Source organism: Dermacentor variabilis, chromosome 1 (genome assembly GCF_050947875.1).
Source record: "Dermacentor variabilis isolate Ectoservices chromosome 1, ASM5094787v1, whole genome shotgun sequence".
Taxonomy (NCBI): domain Eukaryota; kingdom Metazoa; phylum Arthropoda; class Arachnida; order Ixodida; family Ixodidae; genus Dermacentor; species Dermacentor variabilis.
The window spans coordinates 145,312,845-145,337,486 of record NC_134568.1 but is presented as its reverse complement, the minus strand read 5'-3'; the positions used below and the strand labels follow the sequence as shown (position 1 = coordinate 145,337,486).

The following is a 24,642-nucleotide window of genomic DNA, read 5'->3' as shown; positions in this document are numbered from 1 at the left end:
CGACATCTTTTGCCAATCAAATTACATATATAAAGAAGTGTACTTGCAAAATTTTGCTTATCTTATACTCACATTCATTTCATTCCTTCATGTCACAACAGGTCACGAATGTCAAGTGATAACTAAGTGTAGGACTGCTTTATTAAAATGTCAAAGTAGATGAAAAAAGACACTACACGCCTTTCAGAAAACACCAAAGTAATGCTATCACATTATTTAAAAAAAAAAAACGCCACTCAGCTCTTACAAACCTGTTGAACAGTTTGAGTGGCGAAATTGCAAGACAGCCATTTGACAGTGGAAGCAGCTCGGATTGAGAAGAAAGAACTGCTTATGATGCCTGCCATAGATTTGTAAACAACCGTTGAGAGCATACATGCAAATGGTGTCAAGGGTGATAGAAAGCTTTTTGTAGACTACATGTAGAAACAGAATGACATCAAGCATGAAATGTTCATGGCAAAAATGCATTGCATAGGGTTTCATACTCTTAGTTCGTGAGCCAAACATGGTTTGAACAAGGTGTTAAGTCAGCTTCTTCCCCTGTCTTGGAAAGATTGATAGCTTGGAATGAGACTGCTTTTCTGCATCAGAAATACTGAATGGGTCCAATTGGTTTTTGTCAACAATCTAATGGTAACCATTTAAGACTAATAAAACCTTCAGTCAGAATTTCAGAAGAAAGAAAAGAAAGAAAGAAAATGGACACACTGTGCTATCAGGTACAACTTTAGTAGGCAGCGACATTTGGCCCTCAAAGGCAGATGCACATGAGCCTCTACCAATGGGCACGCACTCTAGACTGACGTCATGAGCCGGACAGCTGGTGACCCCGCCGACAGAGAACATGGCAGCGCGCGCTTCTATCTGGGCCAAGTGTCATCAGTGGGACTACTTCTTTAGTCGCGGAGGCAATTGGCTGCCATGCTTAAATCATTTGGGTGGGTCCTCTCCTGCCTTCTTAAGTTGTACCCGAATATAGCGTCCACTTAAAGCATCAAGATTAGGTAATGACGAAAGCCCCATGGTATAACTGTAGCCTGTAGTAAAAAAAAGTTATAGCTTAGTACAAAGGCCAGTGTCATGGCAAATTTATAGAATTTTGCAAATCCTGATAAACATAATACACAAAGCAGATCATGTAGACAAAGTACGAAAATTTGAGTCAGCTGTGTTGCAAATTTTACTTGAAGCTAAAACTCTTTCGAGATACACTATTGCCCCCCCCCCCCCCATCTCAATTCAGAAAATAATCGTGAAGTGCGGGCAGGCCTCCATGATGCATCAAAAGTTTGAACCATGAGCAGTAACTACCTCTTCTGAGGGCCATGCGGGGGAAAGGGGGGGGGTCATTCTTTTCACAAGGATTGAGAAGCTTGGTCCATTCATTATGAGGCGCGATCCAGCATAGTTTGGTTCACAACACCACCCAATTTCCAGATAAGCACTGTATTGTCCGGATTACACGTCACACCACCCACATCTCACGAATTTTGAAGAAAGAAATTGGTATATAAGTCACACTTATGTGTAAGACGGGCCTATTTTAACTCAGTCGGCATGAAGAAACACGATTATGCTCACTTCTGCACTCCTCGCAAAATGCCGCGCTTATCCTTTTCAGGGTGATAAAATTCCTGTAAATAAAATTTTTATGAGCTGCAAATTCTAGTAGAAAAAAACTTCAACCAGCACTCCTCTCAAGTGCTGAAACCCAACATTTGTTGCACTTCATTCGAAGCCATCAATGGCCTCATCCTCCATCACAGTAGAAAAGTTCAGCTACTTTGGCTGGCAGCGTTGCTGGGTTACTGTCATCAGCCTCTGAATAAGATTTAGAGATGTAGGCATGTCGCTTGCATTGCTTCTGTGGTGTGGCGTGCTCGAGAATAAAAAGATGGCCACATTAGCATGCCATATTAGCGTGCCAGCATGCATCATTTTGTGCATAAAGTCACACTGTTGTAAAAAACACACCGAGAAAAATTTTGGTAAAAAATATGCCACTTATAGTCTGGAAAATACGGCACTAAGCAGAAAGAAAACAGCATGATTCTAGCCACTCGGCACTGACCAGCCACCTTCGTACTCACATTTTTTCGTCAACTACTTAGAGTCCCTGATTAATGGAAAATGAGACATCCACTCAATCATAGCAATTGCTACAAAGGAAACCTATACGAATTCTTCGAAAGGAAAGCCTCGCAGTTGAAGAAAAATTTGTCCTGGTCCCAGACCAGCACAAATTCTAGATACACAAAGTATCTAGAAAAGAAATTAGCCCGCGTGGAACAGTGAAAACATCTGTCAAGAAAACACAATGTGCGATTCGAGTCGTCCGGCATGCAATTTTGGGTCATAAACATGCTCCAGGAAAGGATTTGTGAAGCTGTGTGTCAAACCATTCCCACGTGAGCTACCTCAGCAACAGCATAATGCCCTCTGGACTGTTGTGAATCCATGTGGTCCCTGCTCAAGAGTTCTGCCTAAGTGGCAACAGTGCACTTTGTATTGATGTGCAATAGACCAGAGAGAAGGTGTTTTTTCCCCCCCAATGGTAAGTGCAGCGAAGGCTGAGGCTCATGTCAGCCAACCAGCAACAAGAGCTGGCTGCAGGTTCCAGAGAAACAAGGAGAGCTTGCCAATTGTGTGCTATTAATCCTTCTATGAGGATTCCATTTGTTTGGGTTACACTGTTGAGTTACACTGAGGGAAACCAGTGGCAGACAATGAAGAAACTTAATAGAACTTTTCCTTGGGAATTTCGGTGGGTGCCTTGTGCATGTGTGTGTCTTTGCTTTTGCATATCACATCCAGTGCCCAAAAACCATGTTCAGTAAATGAAGGAGTCTTTTTTCCAATTACTTTCTGGCTGGCCAATATGACCCACAACTTTCACGGCACTACACAGAGTTCGTGAGACGGAATATTAGTGAAGTGAAGTGCTTACTTTGGCCACCTTTGACAGACAGGCCACCCTTGACAGACACATGAGCGTCTTGCAACATAACACCAACATAAAAATATTGAAAAATATTGCAGCTTACATACTATACAATCAGGTAGCATTGCAACTTTGCAACGAGAAATTATGTAAGTTCGGGCTTGCTGGTGTTCCATTACTGCATCTTGCGCACAACACAAGACAAGGACAGAGACAAGGATAGCACCTGTGATCGTCGGTTTTAACTCTGTCCTTATCTTGTGTTGCATGCTAGATGCAGTCTTGCAAGGAGATCGACCGATTGATGCACAACAGTCATATTTCTGGCCACAAAGTGTCGTAAAATCATGTGTAGTTTGAGAAAGTTCGTCTGTGTGGCAATATGAAGGTGAATATTTACCTATTTCATATCGTACCCTGTCACACAAATATTGGTTTACAGCGAATTTATGAAAGCATGAGCGTTTAGAAGAACGTTCAGAAGTTGGTTTTGTATGTGGAGCCTACGTACCTTGAAAAAAAGCATTCGTTTAGTAGTATGTGAACGAAAAAGTCAGATACAAGCTAAATGAACAAACTTAGAAAATTATTATGAGACCCCCCCCCAAATAAATCTAAATTTAACAAAACTTCACACACAAGAAGAGCAAACCATGATCATTTAATACTGCAAAAATTGGATTTGGGCATTTCACAACATAAAAGTTATATTGATATAAACTTCCCTGTTTTCTTGGCATCTTTCTGAACAGAAATAGAGTTCACACCTTAACACCACTTATTACCCTATTTCTTGCACGTACAACCCGCACCCCCAATCACAACAGCCAGGAAAGAAAAAGAAAGGACCACGCGTATAAGCCGTGGAAATAGCTGCATACAACACAACGCTAAAATCTTTGCAAAAAGTCTTTGCACTGATGCACAACTCGCCTATGTCATAACTTTAGCCAGCTGCTCTCTCTCCCCCCTCTTTTCGGCGATGCTGTTAAAGCTTGATTAACACAACAGACACATCATGGACGCATCATGGACGCATCATGGACGCATCATGGACAAAACAGTCACATGACATGCAACGTGAATCGGGTGACTTCACGGCTAACATTCTCACGACAAAGGGTGACAGTGTGAATGGAGCAGCCCTCGCATGGTCAACGGTGACGGAGCAAAGGCGGCTGAGCCACATATCGCCAAGTGTTTCGAGTGGTCCAGGGGTGCACTACCGGCACGGGTGTTGTACGTATGATCACATGATATGCAATTCGAAAGCTCAAATCACGATTTGCTCTGTCGTGTGACAGCTTTATCATCAGTTTCTACTGGCTAGGACAGCCGCTGAGCGCAGCTCATCACGATCCGAATTCTAGGTTGCCAGCACTTTGAAGTGTGGCTTCACGGCAGCGCGCCGCACTGAAAAGCAAGCATACATACATTAGTGCGTCTTATTTCACGTGTACCTGTGGAATAAAACACAGCTAGCAGTCAGTGAACTGTGCTACTATAAGGAAGAGAAGTTAAGATTTCAAATGATGTATACATCATCATTATCTGCGAGACAACTGAGGATCAGTACCCACGCAAACATGTACATGCAATGCAGCCAGTGTGGAACCACCACCTTAACTCTTGCTCACTGTCCCAGCAGTGTGCCCGTTACAGATGTTGACAAGAAAAGTTGGTGGGAGATGCAGCCATAACATTCCTCAGTGTAAGAATTGTGGCAAGCATTAAGTACACCCTTTTGCCTTAATAAAGCAAAATGATGTTCTTGCTTTTTAAGTTAAAAAAAAAAAACAAGTGGGAGGTCAAATACCAAGCACATGGAAGTCCAAGACCAATGGATGAAAATAAATTTTTCCTCAAGAGAACTTATGAAAATGTGTCCAATTTTCTCTTTAAAATAAACCTGAAGTATGCATGGTTATTCACTTTTGCAAAACACGCACCTTGCTTTTATGAAGTCTCAACAAACTTGGTAGGTTCAAAAATGCAAGCTGCTAGTGTTACATGCTATGATTAGTTTGTTAAGACAGACAATGCACATTTCTTCATGTCTCCTAAAAGACACAGCTTGCATACAATCATAGGCGTATTTACCTGGGGGGGGAGGCAAGGGGGGCACTTGCTCCCCCATTCTCAGGACGGGGGGGAGGGGGGCAAAGTAGGTGATTTGCCCCCCAACTTTTGAAACCCGCGAATATATGTGCCTAGAGTCCCAGCCAAGATCACTTGAATCAACAGAAAGCGTCTTGAACTGATAATGGGGGTCTGGCCTCTTCATCAGCTGCACATGGAGTCTCGGCCACATTGGTTCTTCAGCGCACTCATCACTGGTATTCAAATAGCAGAGAGTCTACTCAGTAACAGTTCACAAATTTCCCCACTTCTGCAAATCTGCAGTAGTCTTTCAAGTCTTGATCTACACATTGATTTGGGTTACTTGGTTTGTCAATAGTGCAATTGAACCTCAATAGTGCAATTGAGGTTCCCAGAACTTTGAAGACTGCTTTCACTTATTTGGTCATGAAAGGTGTTCTCGTGGTGAAACTGAGGCAGCACAAAGTGTTCGCTTCTCGCTGCCGGCAGTCTTCATCACGTCAGCGTTATGACAGCGAGTGCTCGTAGTCATCGAGTGAGATGTATTTATATTTTCCTGTATGTACGTGACACCATGCTTGTCATAGGTGTATCTACTGGTTCGGGGAAAGGTGTACCCCTCCCCTCAAAGTCATAATTGAAAAGGAAAAGTAGGCCATTTATTCGCCTCCTATGCACACACAACTTGTGAAAGTGGGCACTTTCGGCTGCACACTGCACAAATACAACAAAACAACAGCAGAGGCCAAGTTTCTCTCAGATTGGCCTCACATAGATACAATCTATTTATTACGGATCCCTTGCTTGCGGGCCTCGCCTCCAAGTGCAGTAACAGATGACGCGCTACTCCGTACTTTGCAGTGCGAGACGCCTGCGGGACGTGCCTTGCAAACCTGCATTGCTGAAGAAGCTATCGCTAGGCTGTCCAAAACAAGTTTAATCTACCATCACTCGCATCATCACGCGTTTGCTGGGGCCGTCTAACCTAACCATCTTTGAAAACACAAAATCAAATTTGCTTTTATAATTTACCGTTATTTTATCAGTGTTGCCAATTTAGTGATTTTGACGCTAGATTTAGTGCCTTTTTTGTCTGTCTACGGCAAAGTTTGCTATTTAGCAACCAGTGACTTTTTAGTGACTTGAATGAACAGTTGGCAATATTTTAACGAGTTAAGAAAATTGCTTGGAAAATAGCCTTCAAGAACGCACATTGATATTCAAAAGCCACAGGCAAGTGTCCGAAACTCGCTGTACAATGCATAGGCTTCGTGACCATGATGAACCAACAGTTGCCTTCACATTGGTAGCCTTCACACTGTGCTAGTGCTTCACAGCACAGTGGTCACCATAGCCTTGATATTTTGGTCACAAAATTGAAGTTTATTTATTATTTACAAAACAATTCAATATACATATAATTGAATATTACAAAACCTATGTGAACCCACAGCATTTAAACGCTGCGGGTTCAGCATTGTGACTAAATCTATTCGATTGGTAGATGCTTGGCAAGCGTGCCTGAGAAGTAATTTACTATAACCAAGTGGAATAAATTTTCTGTCCAGATTTAAAACACAGCAGATGAATAAGACATATTGACTGCGTAAAGGCGTAAATATCGGAACGGCTTAGCTCTTTAACACACGACTGAACAAATCTCATCCGTTTCTCACACCTTTCGGACCAATCAGTACTTCCCTTGCGCTTGTCCTTGTAGCCTTTTTAGTACCCCATGTCCACTCTTGCACTAGTCACTTCAGCAGTACTTCACAGAGGCTTTCAGCTAGATCAAGGGCGAAAATACAGTATTTAACTTGTACAAAGCTCAGGTAATTGTCATTGCCATGTTAACAACATGCGGCCAAGCATGTTCCACAGAACCTAGTTCTGCTACCACAGATGTCAACAAGCACAAAAAATTAAGGGATAATATGCAGACTAAAGACATTTTCATGCTAGAAAAACTATGTTGCTTGTGTTCTTTTGAATCGTGCTGTATTTGTAACCTTTCAATCTGAAGATAATGAAACATTCAAGATGTCCTAATCCAATATGTAAACATTAGAGGTAGCCAATCGAATATCGACTTTTTCAAGTACGAAACGAATACGAATAGACAAACGCAGACATACATATTTACAGCATGAATATTTATTTCAGTATAATGAGGAACGCGCCTGCACTGAATAGACAGTCAACTATCATGGACAATTAAGATCGTTTTAGACACAAGATTGCAAGAGTCCTGAAATAAACTACACGAATAGCTACTTGAGACCTTTAAGCCTGGTGGCAAACAAGCTTTCCAAGAATGACAGGCATTTGAAACTGACCAACTTTCCAAAAACGCATAATAAATAGTTCTTGAAAAAATATCAGAAGTTATGAAAAAGGAAAATAAAACACTAAGGAGGTATTTGTGTGCCTTAGACAGAATACAGAGCCTTTTACAAGAAAAAAACATCACTGGTTGTAATGTAAGAGATAAAACTCCTACATGCCTAGGCTGCAACAAAGACTCATTGTAGGCCATAAGCACAATATAGCTGATTCTCATGTACTGGACGGAAAGAAGGGGAACCGAGGGGCCCAATTTTGTAATAGCGCTCGCACGTATTCGGTAGTCAGAACCATATGAAAACAACAGATAACGAAGAAACAGAAAGCATAGCACAAATGATTTGTGGTTTCTAATAGAAGTGCAGAAATTAGAAGCTAATGGGAAATGGAGGAAAAATCAACTTGCTGACGGTGAGAGCCAAATCCACAACCTCTCCATTACGTGTGCGTTGCACTACAAATTGTGCTACAGCGACGAAGGCAGTTCCTACGTCCGTGCAGTCTTTGGCATTTATGTATGTATACAAGATCTAACCCAAGGAGTATTACCCATGCAAAACTTCCAGCGCAAAACTGAAAAAAATTAAATTATTAGGTTTTACGTGCCAAAACCACGATCTGATTATGAGGCACGTCGTAGTGCCCGGGGGCTCCGGAAATTTGGAACACCTGGGCTTCATTAACTTGCACCTAAATCTAAGTACACAGGTGTTTTAACATTTCGCCCCCATCCAAATGCAGCCGCTGTCACTGGGATTCGATCCCGCGACCTCGTGCTTAGCAGCCCAACAATGTAGCCACTAAGCAGGACGCGCAAAACCGAAAACAAAGCTAATATTACCGATCTGGTTTCTGCAGTGTGTCAAAAACCTTGTCGCTGTTTTACTCCTGATAATTATAATTTGCGATGCTTTGTTCAGCAGATGGAGAACAGTAACCCTATTTGAACAGTCGGTTGTTGCGAAATATCTGGTTAGTTCTGATATTCGAAAATACCAGATAGTTCATTTTCAAATACAAATAAAATATTACACACCAACTATTTATATTCGAAACTTCGATATTCACCTATCCTATAGTAAATACATTACTAAAGCTAAAGCCCTCTAAACTCTGTTGGTAAATTCACTGTTTTCCTTCAGCTGCACGAACATTAGACCTACGTGACACGTCTAGGTCAATTATTTACTTCTTGCTAGCTTATATTAGTGTTTCAAGATACCTAGATTCTTAAGATCCACTTCACAGTTATAGCGAGAGTTTTAGTGACTTTATTTTTGTTTCACTTCAGTGACACGCTTCCTAAAATGTTGTCAACACTAGACAGTAATGGTTCATAATGTATGATTGAAAACTAGATCTGTTGAAGACAAAGCTATCTTTGACTGATGCATTTTTCAGCCTTTTTATTGCAATGGCAATTGGATAATCCGCAAGGGCGGCGAACTTTACAGTAGACGTGCCACCTGGGGCCGCTCTGTGTATGCATTCTGGGCCCAGTCGTGGCGCAAACTTCCATATAACCTCCAATGAATATTTTCAAACAAATCAATGTGTCCTTAACAGATTAAATAAAAGAATGTGTCATCGTTTATTGGTCTACCTAACCTCCGCACCCCTTGGAAGGAGCCCTCCGTGTCTAGCTCTGTGGTAAAGCATATGAAAAACAAACATGTACTGCAGAAGTCAAAGAGGAAATTATATGCAGGGTAGTGCAGCTGCCGTTGCTGGCATGGGGTGTCAATGCAGACAGAATAGTGACGGCAGAGCGATCCCAGGTGGCATGGACTGCGAAGATCACTTTCCGATATATATATATATATATATATATATATATATATATATATAGCCAGAGAGAGAGAGAGAGTAACTTTTCCCCCACTCGAAAAATAGTTGGTACGTTACTGCATACAGGAGTGTTTGACAATGCATCAGAGGAATAAAAATCATTTAGCTGTGGTGGTTGCTTGAGGATACTGCATAAGGGTACGGTTTTCACATTTGTTGGTCCTCCTCACAAGGAGAATTAAAAAATATGCAACACAAATATTTACTGCCACATTTGTTAAAAGGCATGAATTCAATTCTTGGACATGCATATTTCCATTTATGCACTAGTACTTCTTAGCACAATTCTTATTGTTCTATGCTAATGTTCTGTTTATTTCTGTTTTATTTGTTTGTTTATGTTTTATTCTTCTTCTTCCCTTCTGTTTTATTTTGCCATGAGAACAGGCCATATACAAAATTTCTGTACAGGTTTCTCCACATTAATTAAATGCTGCTGCTATTATGAGAATCTAAACCTGAAGAAAGGAGCATGCTAGAGCTCACAAGATGAGAATGGGAGAGTAGCACATATATATGCGCTCCCTGCCTTTTGCATATATTAAACAAACATCATTTTAGTAGAAGCATTAGAGTTATGCACTAAAGCTTCCGTGAATTTTTGTCCATTAAAGGACCTCTAAATGTGAATGTTTTGTAAGCAAGAAAAATGGGTGGATATAGTGAAATGCCAGTGCCAGCTCCCAATGACATCAATTTTGACAGGTTAGCTAAGTGTTTATCAATAAACAGGGACTCCAACAGTGTATGTTGAGTGGGGGGCAGGAGCTGGAGCTCCTTCCGCCTCCACAAACTTTTTTTTTTATTGTGAAACTAATGCTTAATTTACTATATTGAAGGGGGCTCAGCCCTCAGGGCAGCACCCTTCTACAATGAAACCTGTGGGGGCCCTTGTCCCAACTCCACCCCCCCCCCCCGCTCCCCGGTCCCCGGTATTGGAGCACCTGTCAATATAGAATTGCATTGTTCCTTTTGATGGTGTATTCACTGTACATGCATACTAGTAATAAAGAAAAAAAAGGATAGGCAGAGTCTTCCTGTCTTTCTCTCCTTAGTATGTATGCGCTGTCAACACCATTAAAATGAACAGTTACCAACTTGCCCAGGCTTCAACACTTCCAGACTATATTGTGTTGCATTCAAAAGTAGCCAAAGACAGCCTGAAAACTTTTGGGACCAAACCTTTCCTGCCATAATATTTGAAAATTCAATGAAAGCCTTGGTGTCGCACTAATGTCACAGGCATTATATAGAGGCACAAATTCAACTTGGAAAGCTTAATACTCTGCTAATAATCTATCAAACGCAGTCCTCAAGCAGTACCTAACCAGCCTAAAGTGACTATGTAGTTCTCTTGTGTTTCATTAAGAATAAAGTGTGAAAGAATTAAGGCTCACGAGATTTTGAAAGGAACAGAAAGCTGTTCTGCATGGTGTGGCTAAATTTTTGTATGCAAGGCACAGTGTCCATGTGAGGAATGGTGACCATTATCACTGTTTATAAGGTTTCCAGCTTTTGCATTTTCTTCAGCCGTTACCACATGCAAGTGCTAGTACTCAAGGGGTGCTGTGTCTAGCAGAGAGATGTCTCTGTTGTGTAGTGCGTGGAGTTGCCACAAATGTGGATGGATCTTCATGTTGATTACATTTTGGTATCGCCACCTAAATAATGCTTCTTTACTGGTGTTGTACATGGTATTTTTGTAAACATTCTGTACCTGCACCTACTCTTTACAGTTCTCTGTGGATTAGGTCCTACAATAAATAAATAGGTAAATAAATGTTCTCCTGGAGCATGTCTAATGTGTGGCATCTGTGATGCATAACAGAGCATTATTTTTTATTAAACACTGATGCCACTCACGAAACACAGAACCTCTTAAAAACCTCTCGAAACGGCTACAAACGGCTATAGACGTCTTGGTCCATGATAAGACTGAAAACAGAATTTCTTCTAAACATAACCTCAAGACTTGGAATATGCTAGTATATATTCTATTTGTGGTAAAACCCACTACTGGTGTCACTACAGTCTATTTTCATAACCACACTCAGAGCGTCTAACTCAAGAACTTTTTTAGATCTTTTTGTTTAAAAGTGCATAAAATTCCAAACGACGTGTTAAAAGTGTGGTTACCGTCGGCCGTCAGCGTTAACGAATAAAAGACGCTACAGACAAATCCAACTCTTTGCAAGCAAGATAATAAGTTGGCTTTAATGTTAAATAATTTCACACCAGAGCTTCAACAATCAAGGGCGTTATTGTTTTCCATACAGGGTGCACACACGACACCTGGAAACCATTCTTCTATGCTCGCGCAGCAGGTACTGACAGCAGCAGGAGCGAAATGTCGGTGCTGCAGTGATCACAGCGGTGTCACCGCGCTGCGATCATTTCGGCAGCAGTCAAGTAGGCACGCTCCAAATTTGTCAGGCTTCTCATTCCATGCTGGAAACACTGGGTGGCAGGAAGTTTGAAAAAACGGCCACTGCCACCCGCAATGTCTCAGTCGTGGGTTCGTTATGCCAGTTGTGCGTCATTCTAAAATCCGTTCTGTACATTTATACTGGATATTAACTGGAGTCATTTAGCTATGCTCATGCTGCTTGTGGTGTGTTTTGCATCAGTGCTCCGTGACATCGGCTGTATTACGTGTTTTCGCCGACTTACTACCACAATGGCGGGATCTGCGTTCGCCGCCTTCGTGTGTCGGTGCGTCTTTGTGCATCACACGTTCGGATAAAATTTTTGTTTTTGGTAAGTGAAATACATTGCACTTCGTTTTTCGTCAACAATGTGAATATTTTTAGGTGTTACCAGCAACAATTCTTCATGGATGGGCTCTTCTGCCCGGCGGGTTTTCATCAACTTTACTTTTATACGAGGGTTCTCCTTAAGAGGCGGCACAGGCTCTCCAGGGCACCCAAGGGGTAGCGGGGTATCAAAGGTGGAAGCCGGGCGGCCCGTGGGCTGGGGCCGCGGAGGCCAAAGTGTGCCAGGGGGTGTTCGCATAAAAAATTGGCTGTCCGCGATAGCGGACAGCCTATCTTATACACCCGTGGCACGAGCAGTCCGTGTTTTAGCATTGATGTCCCAGTTGTCGCTTTGGTGTCTTGGAGGCACCGCCAATAATGCAAAATAATGACACGTTGTTACAACTGGTAAAAAACACGATTGAATCAATATAATTACGTCTAGCTGCCATCTTGTGATGCCAAGTTCAGCACTACCACGCTCCGCACCTTCCACAACACCAGTCAGAACTTTGCCCTGCTTGTTAGTCTGTGGTCAACATAGCACAAATCAACCGAAGGGAGTGCATTCGAAGATGACGCACTGGCTCTAATCCTGAACCAGACTGAACTCGCCCTATTTCGTGTCCTTTTGTTATTGCATGGGTTACAGTGTTGCGTGGGCGCACGCGTGTCAGTGACTATGCAGTATCTAGCGTTCCCACTTCATAGCAAAACAAAAATATAACTGCAATGTTTACTTCATATATACAATTACAAATGCAATCATCTGCTGATGTACAAATTCCACTGGTGTTTTGTTCTAAATAAGCAGCAAAACTTTTAGCTTAGTAGGTGCTTCACCTGGGAGTGCAATCACGACTGCTTGGCATTTGTTAATGAATGACTGTGACTGGGGTCACCTCATTTGTAATTGTAAATCTGTCTTTCAACTGACTTGACGCTCTCTTATTTTGTTCCTTTCACTACATAGACGGCTGGACATCCTTCATGTACCTTGGTGCTAGCTAGACGATGGGACCTCATCATGATCAGTGTAAGCCAATGTACTGTACCCTCTCTGGTCCTCCCAGTGCTTTGTGTATGGGTTAAGGCCAGGGAGTGCTTCGTGGTAAAATAGCTAGTTGGTGTCTCACAAATGGGCATTTTTTTTTGTACTGGTCCCCTACAAGCTGCCACTATTATAACCAATATGTCAGTGCCAGTGTAGATACACAGTTCTACTATTAATTAGTTTCCATAAGCCTTACAAAATGTAACTGTAGGCAGTCAGTGCTATGTAAGAACTCACAAATTAACTCTGTTGTGTCCTACGAGTATTCCATACATAAGTAAAGATTTGCTACAACAGTGTACATTACACCTTGCTTCCCTAATGCACAAGTGTATTCAAGCCAGTATGTGATTATTTCTGTATTCTAAATGCTTTCTGTGTGATTTAGTTTCTTTACAGGAATTTACTGTACAACATCAGCAAGCAGTCTAATTTAAGATTTATGTGTGTGCTGTAAAAGGTATGCTTTGCTGCTACAATTGAGAAAACATGGGCCGAGGCTTCCATACAAGGACGAACTTCAATTTTGCTTTACCACCGTCAGCACTTGGCTGGCGCTCGCAAAATGAATCACATCAGGTAGCTTGTGCCAGACTGCTTTTTAACCTTATTGTGAGGAGGTCGCGCAGTGATGTGTGGAGACGCCTGCGTCTGAGATAGAGATTGTGCTGCAACATATGCACGTGTAGAACAGGCATGATGCTGAGGGTTCCAGCAGTCTGCAGAGGTGCTTTTAAAATTTTGTCATAACTATAATTTTACCTGTGCTGTTTTTTGTCATCTATTTCAATAATATCATTGGAGGTGTTATCAGAATTCAGCAATTTATTTGCCCTGGCCTATTAGCCTGCCACATTTGACATTTCACTAGGTGGGCAATTATTCAACATGGACCATTACTTGAATACACTTTTTTGTGTTTAGTGGCTTCGCAATTGCGAGTCAATGTAGATGTTCAGAATTACCTGAGGCTATAGATGCACTGATGAATCTGCTACCTATACGAATCACTATGCACTTTTTCTCGCAAACAGCATGTTAACGCTTCCAAGACAGTGGGCAATGTTATCGTTTGATCACATCATGAGATACTTTCAATTTCGTGTGACGCATCATGCATCATACAAGATGATACATCATTGGTGCGAGGTATTGCCCTAAGCCAGTTATGGTCACATGAAAATATATCAACAAAAGTGATTGATCCAGCTAGGAGTGTTGCTTTGGAACACTATCATCAGCCCTCCTTTGCATGCTAACTGCTTGCTCTGTACTCTGTCATGTTTAAGTTTGAAAAAAAGACAACAGCTAGGCAGTGCAAAATGCAAATGTTGCTTTTAGTTTAACAATATAAAATGCTATTTAACTTTTTAACTAAGTTACTACATCATTTACCTGCAGAGTGGATTACTGTTTTAAACTGATTATATTTTGCAGGAAACTTCTCAGACTTGACAAGTTGATAAGTGCCTCTTTAGCCACAAAATGCCATATATAAATTTCAAGGCTGACTTTGTCTGACTTTGCTATGCAATTTAATAACTATATGCCAGGAAATATAGTATCAATTTTAAACATCATCACATACATACCTTAAGATACCCGTAATTGAAGAGAAAGGAGTGCTTAAATTTATTTTTAATGTCAGCCAAACTTCTTACTTAGCGCATATTGCTAATTGAAGTTCCGATTTGAACATTCCCATTTCCTCCCTCGCCTTTTTTTCCCTATTCTGTGCAGGTGTTGCTTGCCTATGTCTACAAAAACTGTTGTGTCGAGATACAAGAACCTTGACGCGTGGCCTGCGACCGCAAGCTTTTGTAGGCAGCCAGTGCCCTCCTACGAAGCCTGGCCTGCTCTGGCAGCAGCGGCAATCATCTTCAAGATTCATCCATGCTCACCTTCGCTGCTATTTGTCACTCTTGTTAATTACACTTTCTGCATCTTTTCTAATTTATTAGGTAATAAAGTATGACTATATGACATGGTGTGCAGTAGATGTGTTAGTGCATTTTCGCTTGCAATCATGTTTTATGCATGAAAAACTCATTGTACAGTGTATGAAAAAAAAAAATAGCATATTATGATTTATCTTTCAGTTCCGGTAACATGCAACATGCAAGGCATTCACTAGTGGGTGGTATGCCGAAGAATTGGCCATTATTTCTGCGTGATGCTGTGCAAGCATCTGGCGTTACCTTACAAGGGGCACCCACAAAGTAAATTACAATTTACTTTTAAATGAGGCATGTACATCAGAAAAAAATATATTTATATTAATTGCCAGTTAGAGTGGTCTGCAGAGTGTTTTTCCAGATGTGAACTATGCTTTATTTCTTAACAATTCATTGTTAAGGCTATTGTGCCCCCTGTAGCTGAAACCAGGATGTCATTTTTGCCTGAACTGCAGCATCACTGACAAGAAGTTTCCCTGCTGGGTATCCACCAAATTGAAATAGTTTCTAGCTACTAGACTTTTGAATTAGCCGTTCAAGACATCTTTTAGACATCAAATAGCTGCTTGCGTATTTCGTGGGCATACCGATGAACAAAAGCTAGTAATCAATTTTGAGTTACATAAAGATATTTCAGAGTTTCATCTTATCTCTGTAAGATTGCTAAGCAAATGCCAGCAGGGCCTAGTTAAGAATTCGGGAGGGGAAATATAACGACCCCCTTCAACCAAAATTTGATAAAAAGGGGGTCTCCTTCAGAATAGGGGTCGGAGGATGGCACTTGGCACCCACCTCATAGTGGACTGGATGCCAGGTCGTAGCAATTATTAAAATTAACATTTGCACGCGCGCGCGCACACACACACACACACGCACACACACAAAGAAAAATCCTACAGGAACTAACAAGACAGAAGCAAAAAGGGATACTCACAGGAGCCCACAGGGTAGGCTGGCTGTTTTTTCCGTATGCCAATCAAAATGAAGAACAGGACTAGTGGAATGACTAGCTCGAACAGCAACACCAGCTGCACAGCAACATGTAAAAACATAGTAGGAATGACGCATAAAAATTGTCGTTGATTACATATCGTGAACGGAACTTTATTAACACTGTTGTCATTACACTAAACGATCTGATACCACGGGACATTTTCGCTTTGCAGATCTCAGTTCGAATAATATTGGCGAATTCGTGACGATGGCGCTAAATTAAAGACTAGATGTTTATTCAATATAATCGTAACAGCCGATGATGGACGATACCACACGCTCCAACCAAAATTACTCCGCAAAATTTGTTCAAAATCAAGTGAGCAGCTTGTTCAGTTAGGACACTGCGAAATAAATTATACGTATTGGAACAAACACATACCGCGCGCGAACCCCGGAAAGGAATATCTTAAGTTCTATGCACTACATTTAAAGTGAAATCAAAGATTTCGTGAGGCATCACGCCACCTCAACTGGACTTGGTGTAGTACATACATATTTTAGTATTCAGCGTCCCCACCTGAAAACCAAAACAAGTGGAAGCTGCCACACTTAGGGCTGTCCTTCGCTCTCACATCAGGGGTCAGAGGATGTGCACTAAATAACCACAGGTCACGAACGAAAACGCAGGTAGCGGTTGCCACTTGATGCCTTACGCCATTTCAAGCCAGCTGTTCAAGCATTAAACCGCGAGGCTACCGACGAATGTAAGTTCGCACGCATACCCGCGCGTCACCAAAATGAAAATGTTAAATTGGTATAACTGAATGTTTGTCAAATTCTCATTTGTAACCAGTCAAAATCATAAGCAATCATTCCCCGCTTCAACGCCGAAAAAAGAAACAGCTGTGCGATCTGGCAATTCGTCAATAAGCTGAATTAATTGGTCAGTTATTTCCATCAACGCAGAAAAAGCTGCAGTGCGAGCATCTACCACATTTCATAACGCGGCGAGTAGACAGTGACTAGGGCACGAGCTTTCGACCTCCACGACAATAAAAAATTATCGCGTAAGCACGGTCAAAGACTTTAACGACAGTCCAAGCTCACAGTCTATACAGAGCGAGCCTCGGGATACGAAGTCAACGAGCATCTGCAACGACAGCGTTTCCCTCTGCTTCCCCATCTCTATGCTAAGGCGAACGCACAAACATTCACGCTATCGCAAAATCATTGCCACATCCACTTACCGGCTTCCTTTTCTTCAGCGTGTAGTTCTTCCATAAGAGCAACCGCAATTGTAGACAAAAACCCATGCTGGCGACGCATTGGAGAGCGCAAATTAGTCAATTGGCTTTCCCACCAAAGTGCGAGAGAGAAATCAGCTGGGTCTGAGTAGTCAAAGAAACATTGCCCCCGACGTCGCTGAGCAGCGTTATGATAGGCTGCTTCGATCTGGGCTCTCCAACCCTCAATTGTCCCTTCCCAAGATACTTTAGCCACACATATGCCCAACAAAGACTAAAATAACTGGTACCAACACTGACGCCCACACAACGAAGGCACACGCGTTTACTGCGTTTACTTTCTTGACTGCTGCTGTATCGAAGCGGACCGAAGCGGACGCATGCATGTGTTACACCGCGTGAGGGCGCAATGGTAGCAACAGGGCAAGAACAACAAAAACAAATCGCAATTATGCATTGTGTCGTTATGTCAGCACTTGTAGGAAAGCAATGCGCCAATTCACGGATGCGAAATTTTCTCAAGACAAACATAAGAAATAAAAGCGAAAATGTTTCTTAAAACGCGTTATTGACAAAGAGTGCGCAAGGAAACCGTCACTTGCATAAAGTGCGCATTTTTCAAACCACTCAACAAGACGCAAAGCGCTGTTAACACGACAGTTCTTGTCGTTGCTTTCTATTTCAGATTGAATTTGTGCACTGCTTGTAACAGCAAGGCATAAAGGAAGGAATCTTCTATACTTATAGAAAATCGAGCAGAGGCGTTCCCCAGTGTCCTGGCGTGCGCGAAACTAGATTCATGCATTAGTCACTGGAGGCACGGGCTTCGGTGAATTTAAGTACGAAAGTGTCGTTAGACACAAATTCTTTCTCGAATAAAGGCTCCTCAAGCTTAGCGACTTGTTGCCATGCGTCAGCGGAAATATCATTTTTAAAATAAAAATGAACTGTTCCAACACAATCTATCTTTCCACGAACAAGCTCCAGTTCGCTGTTCTTCAGTAGGTGAAATGACGCCTTTCCATGAGAATTTGGAAACTCGGTGGTTTGACCGACATGTCGGGGCAAGAAGCGAACAGCTGCTTTCAACTCCACAACGCTCACAGCTTCTATAGAACCAAGCAGCTGTGCCATACGTCCTGTGCCACAAAGGAACGGTTCGCTTCTGAAGTGATGCACACCCTCTTTGATCTTGGAGTAGGGCTTGATCGTCCACAGAAAGTCGACATTTTGCGTTCCACTAGCGCATGACGAGCTTCGCGTTTTAGAGCTACATGGTTTGACCAGACGCTGGCCATTGCTGCAGGTAGTGGTGGATGCTCTTTCTTCAAGTTCCTTTGAGCAAGTGCACGAACGCCTGGCGTGTCCAGCCAAGTCTTTCATCCGGACCTCCTGGCCGCAGAGGCCACATCGCGTCCTGTAGTACGGGCACATCCTGTAGTGGGACGGCATGTCTAACAAACAGCCGACGTAGCTGCACCCCTCAGCTCGGTTCCAGCAAAACACCGAGGCCCTTGAAACCAGCTCCAAGGTGGCGGCATCTGTTCCTGCGAGACTCCAGGACGAGCAGTCGAACGGGCAGTTCGGTTGTGCTTTGACCATGCAGAACGAGCAGAACATATGCTGGCATGACTCGCTCGTGTATAACCTTGGCGGCACTAGTCCACACAGCGAGCAGCGCGCTAATACGGGCACAGGTGGCGCAAACTGGACGGCTCTGCGGTTCACGTCGTTCGAGAACTGCCCCAACACGTACCAGCCATTCTCCTCAACCGCGCTCTTGTTCAGCGAAGGGCAGCTCCGGGCCACCGTCGGTGGCTTCGTGCTTAGCCTTGGGCGGCGAAAGAGCGGGCAAAAGGGAAAGCACGCCCACATGGCACAGGACTGCTGCCGTCCGCTCCAAGCCACTCGCTTCCTCGACCCTTGGTTTTCCTTTTCTTCCAACCGGACACAGCGCGTGATAACATGAGATAAGCTTGTAGATGGCGCATATAGATATTATATAAATGATCAGTGGCGCCCTCACGTGTACATATGAACTTGCGGAAGAAACCCCAAGATAATTTCTTGTCATTACTCTCTTTACTGAGATCTCAATATTGGAACTGGCTAAGGCAGTGGAAAGTCTGCCAGATTCTGCCTCAGGTACAGACGAGAGAGAGAGTAAAACATCTTTATTAATAATATTTGAATGGCGAGAGCAGTGTGGGAGGAACCCTCAGTCCAGGGTCCCTAAGATGATTCCGGCGATGTTTCGAGCCCGTTGTATCACAGCTCGGAGGACCTCGGGAGGTCCGTCGCGGAGGGCATCGTCCCACAGCTCTTTGTTGCGTAGGGGGTAAAGGAGAGTTGGCAAGTGAGGAAAGAGGTTTGCAGTGCACTCAATCGTGACGTGGAAGATTGTGGGCGAGCTGCCACAGCCAGGGAAACGATCTGCATAACAGTGTGGGTAGAATTTATTGAGAGAGACAAGATTTGGAAAAGTTGCGGTTTGTAACTGGCGTAATGCCACTGCTTCCTCCCGCGAGAAGGACGGCGGTGGTGCGGCGTGGGTGCGACGAATGCGTGTATAAATGACGGAGTATGTCTTTAAATAACCGCAAAAATGTTAAAAGATTTATTCAAGGAGTCCCCGGATGACCTTTTAGATGTAGTAAACTATTTTATGCAATTTTCATGAATTCCTTTCAGTTGGAAACTTACTCAAATTATTACTGCTCTTAAAAATAATGGTGAAGGATACACACTTGACAATATCGGACCAGTTGCTCGAACTTCTAATTAGGTTAAATTAATAGAAAGTATTCTGAATGTTTGTGTTTTGAACAAAGTAGGGGACGAAGGCTCACTCAGCCCTTGCGAAATCAAATTTAGATCTGGCTATTCCGCTTCGCACGCTCATGTGCACCTGGAAAGCTGCATAAAACTATAGCACCTCGCCAGAAACAAATCGCAGCTCTATAGTAAAAGGGTTGAAATTCGGGCCAGTTGGCACATAGTTGAAGGGAAAAAAAACAGTCACTAAAGACAAGTCACTCCACACCACTCCAGTGGTTGTGGTCTGAACCTCTCTTCTTGCCCTTTGTCTTTTGTGACTGATTTTTTTCCTTCTCTTTAGTACTTTGTGGAAAGCGTTCGACAAAGTACCCCATAAACGCCTTCTACTCAAACTTTCACTGTTGAATGTTCACCCCGACATCATAAATTGGATCCGTGAATTTTTAAATAACCGCTCTTAGGCTGTTTTTGTGAACAATGCTACCTCTGCTTCCCTTCCAGTAACATCAGGCGTTCCGCAAGGGTCCGTCCTTGGCCCGCTTTTATTCCTTATATACATTAACGACCTACCAACTCATGTATCTTGTAATATCCGAATGTTTGCGATGACTGTGTTATTTATCGCACTGTTGCCAACGCCTCTGATCAATTAACCCTTCAAAGTGATCTTAACCATGTAAAACAATGGTGCGATGATTGGCTCATGGAACTTAACCCTCACAAATGCAAAGCCTTATCTTTCAACCGCCGCCGCTTTCCACTTGTTTTTTCTTATGCGATTAGCAGCGTTCCTGTCGAAGCAGTTCAATCGTTTAAGTATCTGGGAGTCACTTTCTGCCATGACCTTTCTTGGGCTTTGCACGTCACTAACGTCATATCATCTGCAAATAAAACACTTGGATTTTTGCGACGTCATCTACATAACGCACCTAAGAACGTAAAATTGCTCGCTTATAAAACTCTCGTGCGAACAAAATTGGAATATGCTTCACCAATTTGGAACCCGCGACAAGCTTATATTCAAGACGCCCTTGAGTCACTTCAAAACCGTGCCACTAGATTCATTCATCGTTCGTATTCTTATGATGTGAGTGTGTCATCACTAAAATTAGAATCTAATTTACCCCTTCTCTCATGTCGCCGCCGTATCGCCAGTCTTTGTTTATTCTATAAACTCTTTCACAGCTCGATGGGCATCCCGCCATACATTGTTCCACCAACACGCATATCTAACCGCACTGGTCATCCTCTTCAAGTCGCGCGCCCACGTGCACGCACCGTTACTTTTTCTACGTCATTTTTTCCTCGCACAGCTGCTGACTGGAATGGCCTTCCGGGTGACACCGCTGCCATCCCTTGTCCATCCACCTTCATAGAAAGCGTCACCAATCACCTTTCACCATAGATTAACACGACCCGCCGTGGTTGCTCAGTGGCTATGGTGTTGGGCTGCTGAGCACGAGGTCGCGGGATCGAATCCCGGCCACGGCGGCCGCATTTCGATGGGGGCGAAATGCGAAAACACCCGTGTGCTTAGATTTAGGTGCACGTTAAAGAACCCCAGGTGATCAAAATTTCCGGAGTCCTCCACTACGGCGTGCCTCATAATCAGAAAGTGGTTTTGGCACGTAAGACCCCAAATATTATTATTATTATGGATTAACACATGGTTTCTCCTTATTTCTGTATAACCCACCCCTTATGTAATACCCCGTTACGGGGTCTTTAAGGAATAAAAATGAAATGAAAAATGAAACTTTAGATATTCAAAAGCCTATGATAGTGTAGAACACGAAGTTTTATTGAATAGATTAAAATACTTTGCACTCCTATAATATATAATAAAATTGTTTAGTGAGTTTTTAAGTGACAGGTAAATGTATTGCTCTCTGAAAGAGGTTTTTCTTCAAATAGACATTGACAGTCGCGTGGGGCTACACAAGCAACTGTCACTTGACCTTTATTGCTCAGCATATTACTAAGCTCTATACCTTGTCATAATGGCACATACACATGTATACGCAGACTCGGCAAAATACCTGGGCATAGTATATGAAAACTAGCTCAGTCGGCAGGTATATATATATATATATGTGTGTGTGTGTGTGTGTGTGTGTGTGTGTGTGTGTGTGTGTGTGTGTGTGTTTGTGTGTGGTTACGATCGGGGATGCGGAGAGACCCTCTAGCAGGGGCGTAGCCGGGGGGGGGGGGTTATGGGGCTTCAGAGCCCCCCCCCCCGAAATTGTTTCGTGCTGTCATGCGCCGCCAATCAAAACAGCCCCCGGCACCGAAAATCATTGTGGATTTTGTGTAGAATGTTTTTTTCACGTTCGAAAAGACATTTCAGCGCGAAAATAGCCAAATCGGGCTGGATTTCGTGGCGACGCCCAAGCACCGGTAGTCGCATAGCGCCAAGGAGCCCCATCCCAGCACATGTTTCAAGGGCGTATTGATGGCGAGCTATGGCGAGCGGGCTCGTCGCGGCATCTCGCGGAGATCGCGGAATCTACAGAGCGCATGGATTTCAATTCTGAAACTTTATGGGTATAAAGTTCTCACAAACTTTTGATGCGAAAGGTGCATTGACATTTCCAATGTCGTGCTTTAGATTTTCAATTCCGGAACCTTGTGGGTTGAATGTTGCTATAAACATTTGGCGCCAAAGGTTCATTGACTTTTCTAAAGTTGTACATCGGACCATACAATAAGACAAGCCAAATCAACACACCATCAGACAGGATGACAAAGCATGCAGCGAGGTCCGATGAGACGAAGCGTTGTGGTGGTTCATTTTTGCCGTCATGTCACAGAAAATAATGTCAGCATTTCTTTTCACGTGCGCCAAAACATCCATGTCAAGACACTAAAGTCAGCTAAGGTAACTAACTACGTTCTCATTTATTGTTCTACTTTGACTTTAATTTAATTCGCGAGGACACATTGAGCCTCTCTCTCTCTCTCTCTCTCTCTCTCTCTCTCTCTCTCTCTCTCTCTCTCTCTCTCTCTCTCTCTCTCTCTCTCTCTCTCTCTCTCTCCTTTTTTTTTCTTTTTTTTTTTTTTTTTTTTCGCTACCCGCGGACTGCCGGAGCCTGCCAGAGCGCAAGCGTTTTTCTCGTGTTGACCCGACCACCGCGCGCGCGCACTTCGATGCGTGTTCGTTTTTCCCTGGCCGAGTGGATTTTCGCCTGGCAGAGTTTTAGACGCTTTCTGGCTAGCAGACGAGAAAAAGAAACGATGTGTGGTCGCTCGCCGCCATCACTGCGGGGACTCGACGGATTGCAACGCGTTCGCTTGAGCGCAACCTCTCCGGAAAATTTTGCCTCGCCGGTGTAGGATACCGCGAGCAGTATGCGTATGCTTCTCTGTGGACCAAGCGTCTCACGTTTTCTTCGATATTCCTTCGGTAACCACATTAGGTGCCCAAAGTAGACCGTCGATTGTGGCCAACAAGCTTTCCTTTGCGTTTTTTTTTTTTTTCATTTCCGTGCCCCCACCCCACAAAAGAAAAAAGACTGTTGCGGCGCAGCAAACTGTCGCATAGTGAAAGTTCGATTTTGTGACTTCTTCTCTTGCGGGAAGTAATGGCCCACGGGACGCTTCAGGTGCCGGATAGTTTTATTATATTATTGTGATAGCAATTATATGGGCCCTCCAGACGCATTCCTGCCGTCGCCATGGCCCTCATGTTCCGTATAAAGTCCAAGGGCGATAACATCGTAACCGCGCGCCGCATGCTGTATGTGCGAGTGAAAGCGTAAGGGCCGATTTACGCTAGAGCCGCCCATCGCCGCAAGCCGCACCGCACGCGTGCGGTCGCGCGGAAGATTGCACGTATCAAACACTTGTGCACAAATTTCGGTTTACAGTGTGTAAGGTATACACTGGTGCTCACAGCGTAAATGGTAATTTGTGCACAAGTGCTGGATGCGTGCAATTTTTCGCGCGACCGCACGCGTGCGGTGCGGCTTTGCGGCGATGGGCGGCTCGAGCGTAAATCGGCCCTAAGGGCGGGGTGGGGTGGCATGGGTGAGCCGGCGATGGTGGCTCAGTCTTGTGTGCGCAAGGGAGAAAAGCAGGGAGAAAGCGCACCGCCTCCTTTCGCGCGCGATACATCAGGGGGAGTAGATGCATAGGATGTACCCAGAATCGCACCCCAATGACAAGTGCAGAGCGTGCTGCAGGGAGACGACCACATTCGAGCACATGCTATGGGATTGCTCCAAAGATCCAAGCGAAGCTAACTCAACGTATACTCTCAGCTCGATGAAGCAACGCGGAGCGACGACCAAGAAAAACAACTCCAGCCTGTCCAGCAGGTCATCGAGGCGCTAGCTAGGCAGGAGACTGGCGAGCGGGGATCCTCGCAGAGCGCCCGCGAAGATGACGACATAGGCCACGTCCGAAGCGCGCCTGCGCGCTTTACTGCAGGCTCAATAAACGTTTTCCCAATTCAATCCAATTGTGACTTCTGCAACGTAAAAAACTGATGAGAGGTGCGGGGTACCCACGAGAAACAGCAACGGAGCTCCGCAGTGGTCCTCACCACAGACTGGACAACATGACGGACGAAACAGGACCTGACATGGCGCGGCCCATATCAACGCCTACAACCCCGACGGTTGTGCTGGCTCAGCCGCGGGATCCAGGAACGTTCTGCGGCACCGACCACCTCGACGTGGAAGACTGG

At 43.7% G+C, this 24,642-nt stretch overlaps 1 protein-coding gene across 1 annotated transcript in view; it reads right to left on the bottom strand.

The window, feature by feature from the left end:
* The window catches only part of LOC142585987 (ATP-binding cassette sub-family A member 2-like), a 275,223-nt gene extending 253,770 nt beyond the window's left edge, over positions 1-21,453 (bottom strand). Inside the window, exons 1-2 of the mRNA XM_075697164.1 lie at positions 17,181-21,453; positions 15,932-16,025 (exon numbers count right to left, since the gene is read on the bottom strand). Coding sequence (XP_075553279.1) covers positions 15,932-16,025; positions 17,181-17,246 — 160 coding nt within the window. The 5' untranslated portion in view covers positions 17,247-21,453. The remainder of the gene's footprint in view (positions 1-15,931; positions 16,026-17,180) is intronic.
* Positions 21,454-24,642: the final 3,189 nt, after the last annotated feature.